Consider the following 22,377-nt stretch of genomic DNA (forward strand, 5'->3'; position numbering starts at 1 on the left):
TACAAAGAATACATGCCATATTATGAAAACATGCTTTTCCTTGTTTAGTTTCAGTGCCAAGGTTAGCTTTTCAGAAGCAGTTCGATATTATACAAGGACTGATTCTAACAGATAATAAGATCTGATAATGTTGGAAGCCACACTACAAAAGAAAGCAGTAGAGTCATTAGATCACCTACATTTGTGTGTCTTTAGCTGGACAGATGTATCTTAATAAATGAACATCTGGGCAGATTGCCTTCTAGAACAAGATTTGTTTATAGATAGGCACCGCTGTATTGAATTAATTCACATTAAGAATGAAGTCCACTAGGATGTGAGGAAATAGCTCTTTCAGGATTAGGTGAGAAGTGCTATCGCTTTCTGATATGAGAGGGTTTACAATCTTTCTGAGGAGGCACACAGGTGTAAAATCTGATTCGGGGGAAATATAAAATCACATTTCCAGCAAACCTTTAATGTACCCTGAGATGAAACCACACCGTTACATTTTCATGAGAACCCACTGCTATTTACTTGCCTCACTATAAGTATTTTGTCACATTTTCTTCTGTTTAAATAACCCAACTTAAAAATAAATGTCTTGAAGGGAAAAAAAATGTTGTAATCTTTAAAGCTTTACTCTTATTCATTGCTGACAATGCACAATTATCTCCCCTACAGGGTTCCTGTTCTAACACATTAGGTATGCTTTCAATAGGCAATGGTAATTACACAAGGAATTGAACTTGCTAGGTAACTTCAATTCCAGAGATTTACAAGATAAATTGTGTAAGTTTCACAGAAGTTTAGAAGAATAAAACCATGGCTCTACATTATATTTACTTTTTACTAAAAATAAATACAGTTACCTTTTTTGCCCATAATTTTTCCTCCAATGTATTTTTCCCCACTTCAGGCATTTCCTAAGAAAAGAGACTTTTGGTTTTATTTTGTGGTTGCTTTTGTTTTGGTGGATGAATGAGGAGAATGTTTAAACCTCCATCTGGTTCTTGCAGAGGCGGCAGCAGTGAATTTCTAATATTTGAAAACAGATTTATTTTACTACTCTTAGTTCCAGATGAACATGTAAAAATAGACTTGTGGGTAAGGTTGTGTCCCCCCAAAAGATATGTTCAAGCCCTAAACCCCAATCCCATGAATGTGAACCTATTTGGAAACAAGATCTTTGAAGATGTGATGAATTAAGGTGAGGCCACAGTTGAGTGGGCCTTACTCCAACAAGACTGTCATTAGAAAGGGAGAATTGGACACAGACAGACATAGGGAGAATGTCTATGTCTGAGATTAAAAATATAAAGAATACCATGAATGACTTAATGCCAACAAATTTGTAAACAAACAAAATGGACAAATTTCTTGAAAAATATAACTTACCAATACTGACTTAAGAAACAGTTTGAAAGTCTAATACTACAACTATCAAAGAAATCAGAACGGTAGTTACAAAATACTACCCCAAGAAGACACAAGATTCAGAAAAATTTGCAAGTTAATTCTATCAAACTGACAAGAACCCGATCGTTTTTTGCAAGCTTTTCAGAGAACATAATTAGAGGAAATAGTTACCAATTCATTTTATTGAGAACAAAAGTGGGCAAGAACAGTCTTAAAAAGGAAAATTACAGTCTAATGTCACTTAGTATTTTTCCCATTTGCTAATAATGCAGTTATGCAAAATACCACAAATGGACTGGCTTTTATAAAGGGGCTTTACTTGGCTACAAACTTACAGTTCCACAGCCATAAAAGTGTCCAAACTAAGGCATCAACAAGAGGATACCTTCACTGAAGAATGGCCGATGGCATCCGGAACACCTCTGTCAGCTGGGAAGGTATGTGGCTAGTGCCTGCTGGCCCTGGGTTGTGTTTAAGCTCCTCTCTCAGCTTCTGTGCATCCTTAGCTTAGCATCCCCAAACATCCTTCTGTCCCCAACTCCAATCATCTCTGAGAATCTCTGTCAGCTCCCAAGCATCTCTCCAAAAGTCTCTCTCAGCTGTTCTTAGGGCATCTCAAAGCGTCAGCAAGCATCTGGGCCTGGAGCTCTCTTAAGTAGTCCACTGAACTAATCAAGACCTACCCTGAATGGGTGGGGTCAAATCTCCATGGAAATATTCAATCAAGAGGTCACACCCTAATTAAAAAGATTAATCAATCTGCCCCCACAAGAGTGCATTAAAGAATATGGCTTTTTCTGGGGGACATAATATATACAAAATGGCACAGTATAGATGCAAAAATCCTAAATAAAATATTATCAGTAAATTGAATCCAACAGTATATGTAAAAGATAAACCATGACCAAGTTGGAGTTATTCCTGGAATGTAAGGCTGGGTGTATAAAGTTCATAGCCATAGATTATGCTCCTAGACTAGCTCTGATGTCTTCAGTTACTTGGTGTCACTTCCTCAACCCTCTCCTATCTCCAGGTCACATAGGTGCAGCTACAACAACTTCTTGTGACTGTAATAACAACTCATTATGGGCTTAGTGAACCAGTTCTTCTGATTATTGGAAACAGAATCTACTCTTCTCAAAAATATTGAGACAAAATCTGCCATGTGTCTCAATTTTTCATTCATCACAGTAAACTTCAAAGTGTAAAGTCCGCCTAACACCTTATCTTACCACCTACTTCCTGAGCACCCCCAACCTGCTTTTTGCCATAAGTACTCTACGGCACCGTCAACCCATGATAGTCTGTGGTTCCTCGCCCTCTAAAACCAGCATGCTTCCCTTTATCTTCAACCAGTTCTCCAAGTATTCCTTCTGCATCTTTCCGTAACTGAAACCTGGCTCTTCATAGAAGACACGCTTTACCTTTATCACTATCAAATGGTGATTGTTTGTTATTTCATAATCCAAATAGCATTCTTGACACTTCGCCTTTCCCCAGACCATTACTCCTATCTGCTTCCATAAATATGCTCATGCTATTGTCTGCATCACTTTTCCCCCATCCTTGTAACTGTCAACTATTGAGCTTCTAGTCACTCTCCCTCATTTATCAAAAATTGAACACTTTTATCTCAGTCTTCTTTGTGCTTCCAGTTCTATCATCATGTTGGGTAGCTTCATTATACCAGCAGACAAGCCATTCATAATTCAGACTCTGTTCTTGACCTCCTCAGCTTTTGACCTCCAGTGACCTACTTCACCGCAGTTACTCACTTAGGTTGCTATCATATATATATTCTATCTTCCCAAATCACTATTCCAAGCATCCTTAGTTCTGATTACAATCATCTCTCATGTTACTTGTCAACTACTACCAACATTGTGATTCTTTGACCTCTTCTATACATCCATTTCATCAACCCCTTTACATTGTATTTATAATTCATCAAAGCAGTTTCCCTATCATTCCCCCTTCCCACCATTCCCTTCTTCTTCTCCTCTTCCTCCTCCTCCTCCTTCTTCTGTCTCTCTCTTAATCTTTCTCTCCTTTGGCTTCACTTCCTTTCTTATTCAGCTTGGATTTCTTAGTCCATCATTTAAATAATATTCTTGACAGTTCCCTCAATTTTCTAGAACTTCTTTGCTTTCAATTCATGAGTTAGACAAGACTCCTGTGGTAGCTTGGAGTTACGTACTCAAGAAAAACATATTCTTAATCTTGGTTCTCATTCTGGCAGGTATGGGCCCATTGTAAATAAGAACACTTTGGGTAAGGTATGACCCAACTGAATCAGATTGGATTTTAATCCAGATTACTGGAGTCCTTTACAAGCAGAGCGAAAGTCAGATGGAGAGAGAAGTCATGAGTAGTAGCTAGTAGCTTGAAGTCAATGGAACCTAGAAGAGAAAGAAAATGCCTCCATGTGCATTACCATGTGATAGAAAAGCCAAGGACCCCAATGATTGCCACCAGCCAGAAGTTACTGACTCTGGGAGGAAGCAAGCCTTCTAGCCTCTGAAACCATGAGCCAATAAATTCCTGTTGTTAAGCCAGCCCATGGTATGGTAGTTTTAGCAGCCAGGAAACTGAAACCACTCCCAAACACAACAATTCATTTTCTGTTCTTGAATCTTCAAGAAGGTAAAGACTGCTGGGGGAAAAAAAATCAGTTTCATTCATTTATGATTAGTAACCTCAAATAGGGCTTTAACAATATCTGCAATCCTATGTTTTCTTTTGTACACTTACTCTCCCATTTTTTGCAACAATTCCCTCAAATCTTTATTCTCTTTTCCTCACTCTCAGCAGATGACCATGCCAACTTCATAGAAATCTGAGGACATCAGATGGTATCATCTTCAACTTTCTACCACCAGACCTATACACCTATATACATCTGTACAAATTATCTTCCCCCTCTGAACTATTATACTGGAAGACATGATCCTTCTATCTAAGGCCACCTATGCTTTAGAGTCTATCGCCTCTCACTTTCTCGTGTGTTTTCTTACTTCTGTAAGAAGTCTTCCCTTTTTGCTTCTATGCATTCAATCACTCTCTTTTACCAATATCTTTCCCCTTAATATGTGTATTCCCCACTTACCACTAGGTTTAGTAAACCATGTTCCAGAACCTCAGTTTCTGAATTAAAATGGACATAACAAAAATGAAAATACTTTGTAAATTGTAAAGCACTATATGATAGTTAGCTTAATATTGCAAGCATTTTTCCAAACTAAAAATCAAAGGAAATCAGTGACTTTCCAAGGATGTACTGTTATTCATTTTGCAGATCTAGGGGTACAACTCAATTTTCATAATCCTTAGATATTATTTCATTTGTAATTAAACAATAAGAAAGAAATATTTCCAATAGTGCTAACATGAAAGCATAGGAAAAAATCTAAAAAAATATTGAATGATTTTTGTTTAGGCATAGATATTGCAGTCTAGCATCTTAACTTATTGACATTCAGAATTTAATAACAGGGATAGGCTTCTAATATATTCACAACTAAATTCAATTTGACTAAAAGAGAATCTAAGGCCAAGATTAAACCACCTCCATCCCTATCATTAATTTTCCCTTCACAATTCTGTAAACAAAAGATTTTCTTGACAAATGGAACAGACTAAACAAATAGGGTAAAGTATATTTTTCCTAAAAGATCAAGCCTTAGGTTAATAGGAATTTTTATACAGGCCTTTTTGGATATCAGAATTTCAGAAGTTCTAAAGTCTGTTGTAAAACCTAGCTTCATTTGATGGTGTTAAATATGTAAAATATTTATAAATTATTTTACCAAGATGAAGAAAGAAAGAATAATCTTTTCTGATTATTGAGACAATGATAAAAAACTTAACCGAAATTTCTGCTCTTCCTATGTGTCCTTGGAGACAATACTTAATCAATGTGTATTTCAATTTATCCATCAAATTGGATTTATTCAACAAATCTTTGGCCTGCTTACAACACAGGAATAGAGTAACAATCCAGTGAAATGATGCATGCAAAAACAGTTTAAAAATGGCAAAAGCAGAGACAAAAAATCAGTTACTTCCAACTCTACCTTTATCCCTCGTCTTCAACAACTAATAAATCAAAACCTATTAAGATATTAATTTATTTTTAATAGGTTATGAATTTCATGAGAGATCATTGACTACCTTTGGTAAATATTTATTAACATACTTGACATGCCTGATATGATTATTTATTTGGTTAAAGTCATATATCAAGAACAATTTCCTAGGTATTTATTGTGCATTGGCTAATTTATATTTAGACAAATCCTTTAGGTAAGAGTCAACAAATATAATAAGCATTTTCCACATCATAAAAATGAGTTGTTTTGACCAGAGGGGGTATTATAGTAACTAATTTCCAAAGATGGCTGCCATCAATTCCTTCCCTTTTTGTGTACACATGCTCCTTCCCCATGGAGAAGTAAAGCGTTTTTGTTTTTGCCCCTCCCCCTTTAATCTAGGCTAGCCCAGTGATTACTTTGACAAATGGAAGTGATGTTCTGAGACTTCCAAGCCAGGCCTTAAGAGGGCTCACATCTTCTACTCCCCTCTTTCTGTAATGCTGACTATTGGGATGCCTTCTTGGGTCCCAGCCACCATCATGGTAGAAGTCCAAGCCACATGGAAAGTCTACATAGAGGAGAGATGAGGTGTGATAGCTGAATCCCCAGCTGACAGCTAGCATCAACTTCCAACCATGTGAATTATCTATTTTGTATGTTTCAAGCCTAATCAACCCCCAGATAACTGTAACTCCAGTCAACATCAGCTGGAGCAGAATTGCACCTAGGTTACACATGTCAACTCACAAAATTGTGAGAAAAATAAAATAGTTTTTGTTTTAAGCTAGTAGATTTGGGGTTGCTTGTTACTCATTAACCAAAACAACATCTACATTAATGCCATTAAGTAAATAAAATGAACAAGAAACTCATACTCAACTCAAGAACTAAAACATCACTATTTCATCTATCCATGTGATCCTCCTTGTTTTCCTGTCCTGCCACCATTCCCACCCTCAAACGGTAATCAATATCCTGAATTTTAGATATCATTTATTCACCTTTTATTATTTTAAATTTTATCACAAATATATTTATTCCTATATAATATTTTGATTAGATACACTTACTTTTAAGCTTTATAAAGATTTATCACATTGCATGTAGGCTTCTGGGACTTGTTTTATTTAATTATCATTATATTTCTAAGATTTATCTTTGTTGATCCATGAAGATCATTCTCCCTGTAATTACAAAACCTGCAAATTTGTTAATTCATTCTCTTGTCAATTAGGTGGTGACAAACAGGCACACCTTGAACATTCTTACTTATGTACTCTCATGATACACATGCAAGAATTCAATTTGTGTAGGGTATATAAGTAGAACTAGAATGGCTAGGTATTAGAAGATGTGAAAGCTTAACTTTATAAGAAGATGTTAACTTGCTTCACAGATAGTGTATCAGTTCATAATCCCCCTTGCAGTGTGAAAGGTATCTTTTTGATCTACATCCTCTTCATTGGTCTTGTCACATTTCTTAATTTTTTCAATCCATTGTATGTAAACTAGCATTTCTTATAGTCTTAGCTGATCACTTAAGGTTAAACATCTTTTCATGTGTTGAGTCACATCCTCTTACAATACCTTTCCTGTCTTTTACCCAGTTTTCTATGGACAAGTTGAATAGAAGTGGGGATGATCGGCATCCTTGTCATGTTTCTGATTTCTAATATATACAACTTAGTAATGTATTATTTTCTATATAATGTTGAATTCTGTTTATTAGTAGGGCTTTTGACTTTTTCATCTGAGATTAAGCTGTCATTTTCTCTTCTCCTATTGAATGTGTCTGATTTTAGTTAATCATAAAAGTTATACTGGCCTCATAAAATGAGTTGGAACGTATTCTCTCATTTTCCATTCTCTTTAAGAATTTGAAATAGCACGGTTCTTTACAGAGATATAAAACTGATCTATAAACTTGGACCAGGTGTTCTCTTTGTGGAAAAAATTTTAAGTAATTGCTTAATTACCATTCAACACATTTGAATAAGTCTATTTAGCCATTGTATTTCTTTTTGAGCCTAAGTAAATTGCACTTCTCAAGGGTTTGGTATATTTTATCTAAGTTTCAAATATATTAGCATTAAGACGTTCCTGTTAGTCTCATCTTTTTCAGATCTTCTGTATCTGTGGATTAGATCCCTTTTTTCAATATTTTCATTGTTTATTTGTGCTGTTTCTTCTTGTTCACTTACGCTTTTTTTTTTTTGATATTGATTTTTTTCTCAATACTTTTGATATTGAGATTCTGCTACATTTTTCTAATTCATTGGTTTCTTCCCTTGCCTGTATCTCCTTCCCTAATTGTTTATTCTGTTGTTCTTTTCCTAACTTAATAAATCACACACTTAGATAATCTTTTCTCTTAAACAGTTAGAGCCATTAATTGCCCTTAAAGTACTATTTGCTGCATTCCACTGTTTGTGTTTTTACATAGAATTTATATTATCACTAGGTTCTAAGCATTTATTTCCACTATTTTCTTCTTTCATCCATGAATTAGGTTTTTTAAAACTTGTGAATATGGTTTTTAAAAAGTTAACTTTTATTACTGACCTCTAACTTGTTTGTGGTTATTAATTTAATAGCAATTATTTGAAATTTATTGTGACTCACTTTATGCTTAATACATGGTCAAGCTTTATAAATATACCCCACACTCTTAAGACTATTATCTAATTGTTGGATTATTATAAACATGTCCATTAAATCAATATTGCTACAATGTTCAAATCTGTTCCCAACTCATTTTTCTGGTCTGCTTAATACTTGAAAGCTGTGTTGAGATCTCCCACTATTTGTCCAATTTGTCATTTAGCCCTACAGTTCTCAGTTTTTGCTTCACACATTTTTGAAGCCATTTTAAGAATGTAAAAATTTGTTATATATTCCTACTGAATCGATCCTTTTACCATTTTTTAGTGACTAATTTAACAATACTATCACGGAAGTTATTTTCTTTTAAAATTCAATTTTATTGAGATACATTCACATACCATACAATCATCTATGGTGTCCAATCAACTGTTCACAGTACCATCATATAGTTGTGTATTCATCACCACAATCAATTTTTGAACATTTTCATTATTCCAAAAAGAATGAAAATAAGAATAAAAAATAAAAGTAAAAAAGAACACCCAATTAAATCCATTCCCCCAATCACACCCTATTTTTCATTTAGGTTTTGTTCCCATTTTATAGAAGGTACTTTTGATTTAAAATCACTAAAGCTATACAAATTTCTTTCTGGTATTTGCCTAAAGCATTTTTTTCCCCCAACCACTCCATGTCCTTATGTTTCAGGTGTTTTTCTTTTAAACAGAATATAGCTGAATTAAAAATAAATAAACCTGACAATCTGTCATTTAACTGAGTACTTTAATCTGCTCATATTTACTTTAATTATTAATATTGTTGGACTTGTTGCTATCATCATACTTCCTACTTTTTCACCCCTGTAATTAATTCTTTTTTTTTTTTGGGGGGGGGGTATTGTAATTGTCTTCCTATTCCACTTTTTAAACTTCTTTTCTTTTGGAATTATAATTCCTTATCTTCTAGCAGTTATACTGGAAATTTTATTATGCATATTTAATATACTCAAATTTAAAGTTAAATAATACCTTAACCCTTTTTCTGAATAAAAGCACCTCAGAATACTTTAAATCCAATCACCCTCCTCCCATCTTATAAGCTATTGTTACCCAATTATAAATCTTACTTTTCAATTATGCATTATTAATGTTGTGTAATGCTATTTAGTTTTACATCTGTTTACCATTTTACTAATAAATACTTCTTTCATTGTGATTGTTTTATTCAAACAATACTTTAGATTTACATATATTTATAAATTTTTTTACACAGTGGTTCTTCAATTACAGATCATCCTTTGGATATAATTTTCCTTCTCCTTAAAAGTAATCCTTTTGTGGTTTCTGTAATGAAGATCTGAGGTGGTAAAATTTGGTTTTCATCTGAACATGTCCTATTCTATTTCCTCCTAGTCTTTATAATCCTTCCCTCCACATCCTCTGACTTCTCTTTAACATTTCTAGTTCTTTCTCTGTGCTTCTCACTGGATAATTTTAGATTTATCTTCTGGTTCACTGAATTTTTTCTTCATTTGAGTCTAATATGATATTCAACATGTCTGAGGTGTTTTGTTTTTTTTTTTCTTATTTCAATAAATAAATATCTCATTTCTAGCAGTTCCATTTAGTTCTTTTTTTCAGATCCACCTGTGGTACCATCTTTTATTTCTTATGTTAGTGATGAGCTATTAAAGAGTTGAACCCAATGTTTATTGTTTTTAAAGGTTTCCATTCATGCTAGCTAGTTTCAGATCATACCTGGTGAACTCTAGTCATGAAATGCTACTGCTTGGTTTTAATCGATGGAAAGATTGGACCTAAATTAGGAAGGTTTTCCTCTTGAGATAATTAATATCTGCTTTTACAAGGAGCTTTGGGCACTACAAAACTAGGGCTACTTAAGCTCTCCTTCAACTACCTTGGCTTGCAGCAGTTTTGGATTCAGATCCCCTTCCTTATGTAGCAGTTCTGCTACTAGCATTTGCCTCATGGCAACCATAGTCTGCTTGTATGTTTAATATAGTATTCACTATTCCAACTCAAAATGTATTCATTTGGAAGAGGGGAGGAAAAATAGAAGGGTGGTTCTTGAGAGATTTTCCCTACTTCCTTTGAGCCTAGCATTGCATTTAAAAGTAGATTTTATTCAGGATGTAGTTGTTTTGCATATATAGTCTATCATTCTGCTGGAAGCAGAAGTCTTATTTAATACAACAGTTACCATATATTAACCTGAGAAAGTGCATGATGTAGGTCAATCCTTACTGATTCAAACCTCTCTGGAAAAGTTTCCTAACCTTCTATCAGAACAGAACACACAGTACCTTGGAATTGAGTGTCTACTAGAAAGGTCCTAGGGTGTGAACTCACACAACTCTACAGAAGCCCTACAAAACTTCTCCTGGGATTCTATTACTGGATATTGAGCTAACCCTGACTCTTCAAACTGTCAATGTCCTGATCAATGCATTATTGAGATTAACAAGACTAAAATCTATGAAAATACTCCATCATTCTGAACCCCTTTAAAAAACAGATAATAATGATTTGTTACATGCAACTTCCATCTAGCAGCACAACTTTATTTTTGGAAACCTGGGTCACCTATCATACAAGCAGGCCTAATCAAGGCAACTGGTGATTTCATTTTAGTCAGAAACACACCTAGTAGGCATTTATGGCAGCAGATATGGCTGCTGTCTTAAGTGCAGATAAACTGTGTTCACTTTATCTTTCACAATTGTTGGCCAGTGTCCTCTGGATGATCAGTAAGCCCTTCGTGTCTTGCTCTAATCACTGAAGTAATGAAAGGAGATGCCCGCAGCAAGGACTGCAACTGCAAATGCTGCAATCACACCTAAAAGTAAAATAAACATAAAACAAATGGAAGTGGAATGGGCAAATGGAAGGCTTAACCGATCCTATACACTGAAATGTGGGCAACTGATGGGCCTAAACAACATAAACGAATACTAAAAGCCAGCCAAGTGTTAGAGAAAAATATGGCAATAAGTTGAAAAATTAGATTACAAAGGTTAGAATGGTAATCATTTATTTCACCACCCTAGCAAAACCTAAGGGAAAAAAAGGGTCTACATACATGAACAAACTTACATATACATATTTAGGAGAAAAACTGTCATATACTTTAAAAAGTGGATGAATATTTATACTGGCATAGGAGCTCTCTAATGCTACTTAGTTTCAACCAGAAAGACAGCTCCAACCCATAACAGTTCTCAACCATCAGAATGCAAAGTCATTAGTGTAATCATTGCAAGCTACAGACGCTCAAGTTCTACCACCATAAATTTTAAGAATTAGTGAACTGGGGGGTAATTTTTATTGTTTTATTTATTTTTTTCCTCAGTATGGTAATTTAAAAAAACTAACAGAAGAGTTTAGACAAACCACACACATGCGCGCATGCATAAAATACAAACAACTTAGGTAACTGACTTAAGTTTATCTAATGAGTAAGTGACAAGAACTGCAACTGAAGTTTTTGGCTCCTAACTCTTAGTCAAAAGTGTTAATTAATGCTTACAAAAGCATTTCTCAAATTGGTATACTGCTGAACAACAGTCTACATGTTCTATGTTAAATAAGCTTGAAAAATGCTAGATTAACATTACTGCTGTACTTCTTGGAGTTTACAATACCAAAGTGCATTATAAATTTTCAAAGTTAAATTTGACTTTTTTCTTATAACACATATTGACCTCTCCTATAAATGCCAATTCTGGAAATACCAGTTTGGACAATATTGCCCAACTATACACGTTTTTCTAAAAAACACCAAAAAATTAATAGAAAGTATCACCTTTGAGGGAACTTGGGACAACACCTTATTTATAAATCTTTCTCTCTCCAAGGCCTGGCAGTTTTCATAATACTCACTGGCTTAATCTAGCTTTTAAGAAAGCAAACGAAATGAAAATAGTTTCTCTATAGTAAGGAACAACAAGAAAAATGAAATCTAAAATATCATCTTTTCAATGTTCTAAAAGAATACCTATGTTCTGTTGAATTTTCAACACTATTGTATTTTTAATTGGTTGTTCTCGTTGTTCATCATCTATGTTGTCCATTGATGCTTCAGTATTAATAGAGGAACTCACAGAAGCTGCAAGGGGATAAAATAATAATAATTTTTAAAAAAACTACATAAAATGAGAATAATTACCAGTTTAGAATGACTTTTAAAAAACCATTTTAAAGAACATATACAATCAACTCCATTTTCCATCTACTTTTTTTTAAACAACATAATGAATTTCCTCATTTTCAAATGTAGGAGAATTAAATCTCATGGAATATGTATGTCAAACTGACATAATTTTTAAAATACTTAACATAGTTAGTTGTATTAATGATATAAATGAGAGGTCCAGAGAGCCAGTTTTTAGTGACACCCATGATTATAATTTGCTTACTATATGGTAGTAGAGATAAACTGATATAAAAGTCAAACCAGATAGTAGCCAGGTAAACTTCCCTCTTACTTGGATTTAATTTATATCATTCTTACTAGAGTATTAGCAATTAAGAATTTCAAATAATTAGATATTTATAATAAAACCAGGGGTCAGCAAACAGCAGCCTATGGGTTGAATCTGGCCAGAGGCCTGTCTTTGTATAGCTCACGAGCTAAAAATGGTTTACATTTTTAAAAAGTTGTAAAAAAAAAAAGAATATTTGACCCAAAAAAGCCTAAAATATTTACTATTTGGCTGGCTATATATACAAAAAATATACACTATTTTTGTATACATACCAAAAATATACTACATATACTATTTCTGTATAGATACAAAAAAGTTTGCCTACTCCTGATAAAAACACAAATTTGAGACACACAAGCAAAATATGATCACAAATGTGACCTTAAAACAACCCTGAATGTTAAGCAAGGCAAATACATTATCCATATTTTACAAATGGAAAGCAAAGGCTGAGAAAGGTTAAGTGCCTTTGTGAGCATTATAAGCAGCAGAGCAGGGATTCAAACATAAGAGCTCTTTATAGTTTATTATACTGATAGTGATTTATGTAGTCTGGGCCTACATGGATTCATTTAACACTGATTAAAAGTGTTGGAACTGAAAACATTCTTAGAGATCATGCAAAGTCAGTGGTTTTCAACTTGTTTTTTTTTTTTTTTAATGCTTAGGAATCTCATGAAACCAAACAGAATTTTAAAATCTTATAGGAAATCCCAGTACATAAAGTAGAAGATGAAAGTCAAACTACTCTATTTGAAGCAGGGATGGAGGGCTCCTGGAGCCAGATCAGCAACCTCTTCCCTGCCAGAGATGGTAGAGTGCCACTCTACAGACCTTTGGAGAATACCCTTTGAAAACAACTAGTTCATGCTGATCCTTTATTTACAAAAAAGAGAAGGGAACCTAAGAGTGAAGGACGGTAAATACTATCAATTCAAACTGAAATAGCCTATTGTTTGGATTAGAAGTGTCCTTTAAGATATCTTTGTATCTCAATATATTAGCACCGGCTCAGAAGGATGACAAAGAAACTTACTGAAACAGATTATCTGTGGTAACAAAATGCATGAAAAAAAAAATTTACCTTATTTTCATTAATTTCTCACAAAGAAAAACTTACTGCAATTTTTAGAAATAATCCTTACAATCAAGGGCACCACCATTCCTTTTTTTCCTCTTAGAACATAAACCAAAGTACTTAAGAAAATGAAAACAAAACAAGACTCTTACCTTTTTTCTATCCTATCAAATTAGTCCCAAGGGCAACAAATTCTTATTTTGAACTGTTTCTGTAATACAGTCTTCTCTATTTCCAGTTTTTAGTTTTCTCAACACCCTTAGTATAGTAATTCTAGACTATATACAACCAGCAGCTTCAAATTTCTCCCAACTTTAGTCTATAAGCCTGTAAATCTGAATGGACCAGTACCATTTATATTCATGCTAAAAAAAAAAGTGACTTTTCTATTGGCAAATATCACTGCTAAAAGGTTTTACATCTTTGGGCAAAAACTGTTAACAAAAAATTGTTACAGCCTATATGCTACAGGATTTTTTATTTGAGTACCTATAAACAAAGAGCACAAAAATTTTGTTTTATTTTATTTGCCATGATACAGTATTTAGAATTTTAATTATTGACCAGTTATATGTGAATATCCTGCTATAGTAGGTCAAATGTGAAAGAAAGTAAAAGTTCTTTGCACAAATAATTTATTTCTATAAAGACATTCTACTCATCTATTCCATGTTGTAAATGCATCATACAAAACCATCTTGATGTGACACAAATTCAAGATGATTTTATCAAAGCAGAACATTTTTCAAGGATGAATAAGGCTTTTCATTAAAATCTATTTGTTTTTGGTGAGGGCCTGTAGTATTTTAACTCAATCTCAGACACTGTGTCATTTCTAATAAGTACTTCATTATTTGCTCTAAAATTTAAGTGCAAATAACATATATGATTCAAAAGGAAATTAGACCTCAAAAATTTCCTTAAACCAGATAATTCTGCAGATAAATCCCAAATTAATCATGCAGAAAACAACCTCTTAAACAACTGTCAACAAAGAAAACACAAGGGCCACAGTGAATGCATGCAAGGTTGTAGACATGCTCAGACTTCATTCCAAGCTGCTGATAGGTAGACAAGACTATTTGGAAGCTTAAAATGCAATCTTAGGTACTTGAACTCCTTAGTTGGGTTCTTCTTCCCCACCCCTGGATTCTAAATTAATGAGGTCATAACAATACATCTTCAATATTACTCCATTTTCCTTTATAATTAAATTACCAATGTTGAGCCAAAATAACAAAAATTAATTTCAGCTCTGATACAGAGGAAAAAATGAGTTTAACCAAATTTTAAAGTTGTGTTTCCAACTTTTTTAGCTGATACTGTGGGTAATGTACATATGAATTACTAAGTTAATGTCTACTAGGGGATGATTAATGCATCTAATAAATTTTAAAGCCACAGTTATCCCTGTTCTTAATGGAGTCATTCTGACAACAAATTATTCTTCATTTCTTAAGTCACTTAAAAGTATGTTATTTCAAGGTATTTACCTGGAAAAATATGTATTTTAAATATAGTAACTGCTTGGCAACTAAATTATAGAACAGAAATAATTAAATAATAATCAAGCAAATAATAATGTCAAATACTTAAGACAATAAAGCCAGATACTTATAACAAGTTTAACACTCCTAAATGTATAGTAATTGATTTCAACTTTTAATTCAAGCATTTGAACTCCACTTTTTATGGTTTATTTTATATAGCAATTCTAATTTCAAATATTTGGGGAAATTTATGCATATTATAAAACTTTACTTTCACACTTTAATATTGTTTTTCATTTTAACTCTGAATTCATTATTTAAAAGTCTACTAATAATGTTAGCTACTATCACCCTACATTTATGTGCTCTTTGTTTATAAAGCATTTTCCCTCACATTTTTACTAAATTCTCATATCAAACTAAAGAGAATCTGGGGCTCACAAGGGACTTGTTTAAGGTAGAGTAAGTGGAAGACCTAGACTCAAACTAACAATATCTTGGTATAATTATGGCACCTAATACCTTTGAATAAATGAATGAATAACTCAGCAAACAAGTAAGTGAATATAATTCTAAGCCAAAAAAAGGATGTTTATGGAAAGCACTTAACTCTCCTATTAAAATCTTACTGTTTTCCATAATTTGGGAATGTGCTGTTTCTCTACTAAAAATGTGCTAAGTTATTAAATTATTCCTTCTGATTCAACCAATACTCGATGAAACAAAACTAATTTAACTTCAGCCAAGTCATATTCTTGGTTGCAATACATATGAATGATACCAGTATTCAATTCCAAAAAAGCCTAGAGCTACTCTTACTTGAATTCACCCTTCAACTCAGGTGTCACCTTCTCTAGGAAGCCTTCCCTGAATACCATACAGGGATAGTGCCTCTGCTATATGTTCTGATCATTCTGGCATTTCTCTATTATTGAGCTAATTACCCCTGTTTTGGAATAAGCCATTTCTCTTACTTCCCACTATACTGTGAGCTTCTGGAGAATCAAGACTGTGTATTTATCTCTAAAACCCTAATGCCTCCACAAACAGTAATAAATCTATCAGTTGAGATTCATGTAAGTTTCAAAATCAAGGTAGGGTACTAAAAGGATCATACATACCATACTTGAAGTAATATCTTCAATACAGTATATATTAGAAAAATGTACAATACCATCTAGAAAATATGCGTTTGATACAGCACACACGTAAGTATACACACCTAAACTTCCCAAATTGTTGTTTTGTTTCCTTTGTCCTTGAAATATTAAACTCTTCCTACTCAGTTAATCCATCTCTACACTAGACTGCCAGCATAAAAAGAGAAAATGTAGATAGTAAATAATTTTTAAAATACAGTGTGAAACAGATAAGTTCCAGTACTAAAAGCTTATGACAATCAAAACCCACAAAATACAAACGTATTAAAATCTATAAATTATCTTAGATTAAAAGGTTATTTAAAAGTACTTCATAATTACTGGTTCATGCTAATATTTAACATGGAACAAACATGTTAAAACAAAGGCTAAGGGAAAGTTGAGAGAAAGGATTAAAATATAAATATATTTACTATACATAATGATAAAAACCATTAGGGACTAGCATTTAAATCTAATAATATACAACTGTGTTACACTGAGGCTAAAATAAGTCATTTATTTGCAAGAATGAACATCATTCAAAACTATGGGACTTTTAATATAACTAGGATTATCCACTCTATATTGTACAGCATTAATTTATACAGTAGGTATGTGATTTCAGTGACCTTTCAGTTGAAGTGAAAGAGTGGTAGTAATAAAGAATTAAAAAAAAATTATTAAAATTTGAAAATATTAATGCCAAAACTTTGCAACTGTAAACGACAGATACCAGTACCTATATTTGAAACATTTTTCTGACTGATTTAACCAAATCACTGGAGACTCTAAAACTTTGATATTTAATCTTGATTAAGTTGTTGGGTGCTCCTTGGACCTTACTACATTATCTGCGTAATTAATAATGCATACACATTTTATCTTTCTGATTGGATTATAGCTTTCTTGAAGAAAGGGATCAGGTTTTATTGATTTGTATCTATCATATTGCCTTGCACAGAGCAAATGCTTAATAAATACCTGACAAATAAATGGAGTAAATGTAAACTAAAGTTAATATTTCTAGGGCAACAATTAGTGCTATACATTTTCATGTGTTTTAAATGAGCTATACCTGTTAAAATGTTCTGCTATTGAGCCATTGAGTACCACTCTATAACCTTTTTAAGTCTTCACTATGGTTCAGTGTAGTGTACCACATGAAACTTAGAACATTATGCCTCATGAGGTGTAAGCTTATAATTTTACTATCATTTCAAGCTTGAAATAAGCATGAACAAAAGATATGCTGCGGTTTCCTAAAAAATCAGTATATGTTAGTCAGTCAGTGTTCTAGTTTGCTAATGCTGCCGGAATGCAAAACACCAGAGATCAACTGGCTTTTACAAAGGGGGTTTATTTGGTTACACAGATACAGTCTTAAGGCCATAAAGTGTCCATCAACAAAGGGTACCTTCACTGGAGGATAGCCAATGGTGTCTGGAAAACCTCTGTTAGCTGGGAAGGCACGTGGCTGGCGTCTGCTTGCTTCCAGGTTGTGTTTCAAAATGGCATTCTCCAAAACATCTACATCAGCTTCCACTGGCTGTCTTCAAACTGTCTGTCTCAGCTCCAACTCACTGTGAGCTCTTTCTGTCTGAGCTCATACAGTGCTTGTAAACTAAATAAGGCCCACACTGAATGAGTGGGGCCACACCTCCATGGAAATTATCTAATCCGAATTATCACCTACAGTTGGGTGGGTCACATCTCCATGGACACTGAACCAATAGATTCCAACCCATTCCACAATAATGTCTGCCCCTACAAGACTGCATTAAAAAATATGGCTTTTTCTGGGGGGCATAAATATACAAACCGGCAAGGTCAGTAACAAATATTTACTGAACACTTACCATGTTTTAAGCACAGGGCATGGACAGAGAAATAAACACTCCAGGAACTGCTCTCAAAGATCTTAGTCTAATATGGAAGACCAACATTAAACATGTAATTTATTAGTTAAATAATTACAAGTTTGCAAAGGAATGTAAAACAGCAGTGCAGAATAGGGAACTTGGAAAACGCAGAATGTGGGAGTTATAACCTAGCCTGAGCACATTAGTACATAAAAGTTAGTGATAAGAAACTTACACAGATTTTAAAAAAAGTCTATTAAGCAACCTGAAGACGGGATTGGTGTTTTACTGATCTGTGTGCCCCAATCCCTAAGACTGACACAATCAATAATTTGTTCAGTCAACAAATATTTTACTGAACATCTATAATGTGCTTAGTAAAGTGCTGGAAATACAGCAGTGACCAAGGGAGGCAAAATCTTTTCCCTCATTAATCTTATAAAATTAATAAATGCTTGCTGAACTGCACATATATTGGCTTCATAAGTGTTTGAATTTATTAAAAACTCAAGTAGCTTGGATTTTAGCTTTGTTTTAGGGAGAATATCCTACATAGGCTGCCATAGCTACCTCCTGAAGAATGCATCATGGTGGAGAAAGTTATTTGGATATGTTTTTTAAAAACCTGCCCTAACAGTATAAAGAATGGACATTAATTTATTTTTAACTACAGATTATTAAGTACAACTTAAAAAGCAATGAATAAAACACAAAGAAGTCTATTAGCTAATGTTTAACATATGATATGAAATTTAAAAATGAGTTAAAATATATCTTAAGATAGATGGCAATCTTAAAGAATCTAAATGATGTTTCTCTCTCTCTCCTTACTCTTTTACATCTGATTTTTAAAGTAACTTGTGATGGACAAGTGTGCTGGTTTGAATGTATTATGTCCCCCAGAAAAAAACATATTCTTGATGCAATCTATGGGGGCAGATGTTTTAGTGTTGATTATATTGGAATCCTTTGAGTGTTTCCATGGAGATGTGACCAACCCAATTGTAGGTGATAACTCTGATTAGATAATTTCCATGGAGGCATGCCCCCACCCATTCAGTGTGGGCCTTGATTAGTTTACTAGAGCACTATATAAGCTCAGACAGTAGGAGCAAGTTTGCTATGGCCAAAAGGGACACTCTGAAGAACGCAGAGGAGCTGAGAGAGTAGCTGCAGCTGAGGGACACCTTTTGAAGATGGCTGTTGGAAGCTGACACTAACATTTGGAGAATGCCATTTTGAAATGCAACCTGGGAGCAAGCGGACGCCAGCCACGTGCCTTCCAAGCTAACAGAGGTTTTCCGGACGCCAATGGCCATCCTTCAGTGAAGGTACCCTATTGCCTTCATAAGGTACTTCATGGCCTTAAGACTGTAACTTTGTAACCAAATAAACCCCCTTTATAAAAGCCAATCCATTTCTGGTATTTTGCGTAATGGGCAGCATTAGCAACCCAGAACATCAAATTTTGCATACAGTACTACTTTAGCCATTCTCACTTCAGCAATAATATAAGCAGTAAGAGTGACAAAGAATTTGAAAGAACACGGAAAGCATATATATATATGATAAAAAATCCAAGATTCTAACCAAGTAAGAAATTATACTGTCATAATCAAGATGAAATTAAACCAGGCTAATGTAGTATCATTAATTTTAGTTTAAAACTTTTAAAAAGAATAGAATGAAGGGGATCAGTCTAAAAGAAGTATCTACATCATGGAAAGAAATAGCCCTATAATCTGTATTGGTTAGATCACATGGAAAGCAGTAAAACAACTGTAAAATAAAAAAAAACAAACATCGCAAACCCTAGAACCTAATTGCCTAGGTTGAAATTCCAGCTCCCCTATTTATTAGCTACGTAATCCTGAAAAAGTTATTTAACCTTTCTGAGCCTCAATTATTTCACCTGGAAAAAGGGGTTAATGATCATATCTACATCAGGGGTGCTTTAAGGATTAAATGATTTAGCATTCCCAAGCTTCTTAAAGCAAAGCCTGGAACATAGTAGGTTCTGTTTAAGTATTGGCTAATATTATTATTAGGGTATTTGGTTCAATGCAGGGTAACATATTTCAACAAAGGGAAATCAGAGTATATTTAAAGTAATTTTAAATCTTTCCTAGGTCACCAATCTTTGAAAGCTATAAATCTTCTCCAGGGGGGATTATAATTATTTTCAAGTGGTTTGTGGACCTCCTAAAAGCCAACTACGACCCCAAGAGTTTAGGGCACTACAGGTTAAAAATTCCCAACCAAGAGGAAGGCAAATAGTGTATGGATGTGTGTGTGTGGCAGGGGGGGGGTGGGGAGCAGCTGGGGGGGCAATGAACAGTAAAAGGTATGTGGGAATATTTGGCTTTAAGATACCTACAACATGACAGTTGCCCTCAAATTTAAAGCATGGCCTACTGAGAAGGTTAATACTCAATACTCATGGCCTATTGAGTAGGTTAATATTCATTGTCCAGATTACCTGAACAAAGTGCAGGTTATAGGGAGGTAGACTGGTACTCAGAATAAGGAAGAATAGAGTCTAAATACCCATCTGTTAGGAATATAGATATCAGTATTATAAGAAAAAGGTAGAACTAGATCAGCTCTAATGATTCTACAAACATAAAATTCATTCCAGTGTTCGACGATAGAATGGGTCAAGCATTATTATTAGGCACTAGTGATACAGAAAGGAAACAAAACAAACAAAAATCCCTGCCCACCTGATTCTAAGTTTAGTTGGCAAAGATAGTGCAGCCAGTAATCTGGGAAAGCACATTCTGGAAACTAGTAGACCTTTTTGGCAGTCTACTTTTAAAAAAAAAGTCTATCTGCTAAGGAATACACTTTAGTTATAGTTTTAAAACTATTAATTTTCAAGAGACTGAAACACAGTTGCTGCTTTAATATTAGGTACTAAGGAATTTAGACTGTTTTGTTGCCCCCCCACCCCATTAAAACAAATGTACTATTTAATGTCATGATTAATACCAATCTGAATTGCTGAAAAAACTAAAACCTGGTAGTCTCCTACTAACCTTAGGTTTTATTGCTAGACTTGAAATTTGCTTATCAAATAATTACCTGACTCACCAAGTTATGACTATTTTCAATCAAATATTCTATTTTTGTTTCAGCCCGTAGAGCAAACAAAGGGGAAGGGGGTGGAGGTGAGGGGAGTAAGTTAGCTAAGCAACAGATGAATAGTTAAGAAATTAGAATTAGAAAAAAAACTTAAAAATTGCTATATTTATATTTCATAAACACCCATATTCAAAAGTTACCCAAAGACTTTCTACGAAGATATCTTAAGTTTCAAGAATGATGAGTATTTATTGAATATTTATTGATATGCAAATAATTCCTTTTATCACATATTTTAAAATGTTTCAGAAACACTGTCAAATACTTACACATGTATTTACAGACATGTTTTCATACCGTGCATTCAATGGAAACAAAAACAAAGCAAAACTATGGCAAATCCATGCTCTATAAAAATAATCTTGACCTAACTTTTTAACTATTTTAGCTTATTATCCCAATAATATAAGGGGAATATCAAAAGAAAAGCAAATAATATGGAGAAGATGTTTAATAAACAGAGTATTTAAAAAGCTTTATGACATGACACAAAGTAATTAATTAAAACAATGGATTTGGAGAAAACTTTTCTCTTACAATGAAAGAAATATCTTAAAGCTATAAATTTCCACCTATTTAAGGATGAACTTGTTTTATGAAGATCTGCTTGCTAGGCTTGGAAAAGACCAACATATCTTAAATTTTGGTAATATCTTCCCCACTGACTGTATGTTTATATTTTTAGAAATTAAAACATACATTTTTAAATGCCTCAGTTAAATTTTAATGTATTAAATAGAACTAGTTTTAAGGAAACTAAAGATGCTACTTAAACTAGATGCCTCACGTGTAATCTAAGCTGAAGTCTAATCAGGTTCCTGAATAATATAATTACCTGTGTTTATTTCCTCTGCAATTTCCAAATCTTCTATTTGAATCATCTGATCCAACATTTCTAGAAAATGGTCTCTGATTTCCTCAGCTGATTCATCGCCAAATTTGTAATCACATAACATTACAGTGGATCCAGGAATTGGGACAAATACTCGGTGAGGGAGGATGTAGAACTCTTTTTCAGAATCTAAAAGATGGAACATTATCAATATTTAGATAAGTTTGTCACGTGT

At 33.7% G+C, this 22,377-nt stretch overlaps 1 protein-coding gene across 2 annotated transcripts in view; it reads right to left on the reverse strand.

The window, feature by feature from the left end:
• Window positions 1–8,935: 8,935 nt before the first annotated feature.
• Window positions 8,936–22,377, reverse strand: part of ODR4 (odr-4 GPCR localization factor homolog) — a 56,771-nt gene continuing 43,329 nt past the window's right edge. Inside the window, exons 12-15 of one of the 2 annotated variants that reach the window (XR_005215151.1) lie at window positions 22,146–22,331; window positions 16,388–16,472; window positions 12,108–12,218; window positions 10,930–10,949 (exon numbers count right to left, since the gene is read on the reverse strand). Coding sequence is in view for 1 of the 2 variants with exons in the window: in XM_037825156.1 (XP_037681084.1) it covers window positions 10,882–10,949; window positions 12,108–12,218; window positions 22,146–22,331 (365 nt within the window). In the remaining variant the exon portion in view is untranslated. Of the gene's footprint in view, window positions 10,950–12,107; window positions 12,219–16,387; window positions 16,473–22,145; window positions 22,332–22,377 lie in introns of both variants that reach the window. The other variant, XM_037825156.1, reaches the window with a different exon arrangement.

The sequence above is a fragment of the Choloepus didactylus genome, chromosome 2 (genome assembly GCF_015220235.1).
Source record: "Choloepus didactylus isolate mChoDid1 chromosome 2, mChoDid1.pri, whole genome shotgun sequence".
Taxonomy (NCBI): domain Eukaryota; kingdom Metazoa; phylum Chordata; class Mammalia; order Pilosa; family Megalonychidae; genus Choloepus; species Choloepus didactylus.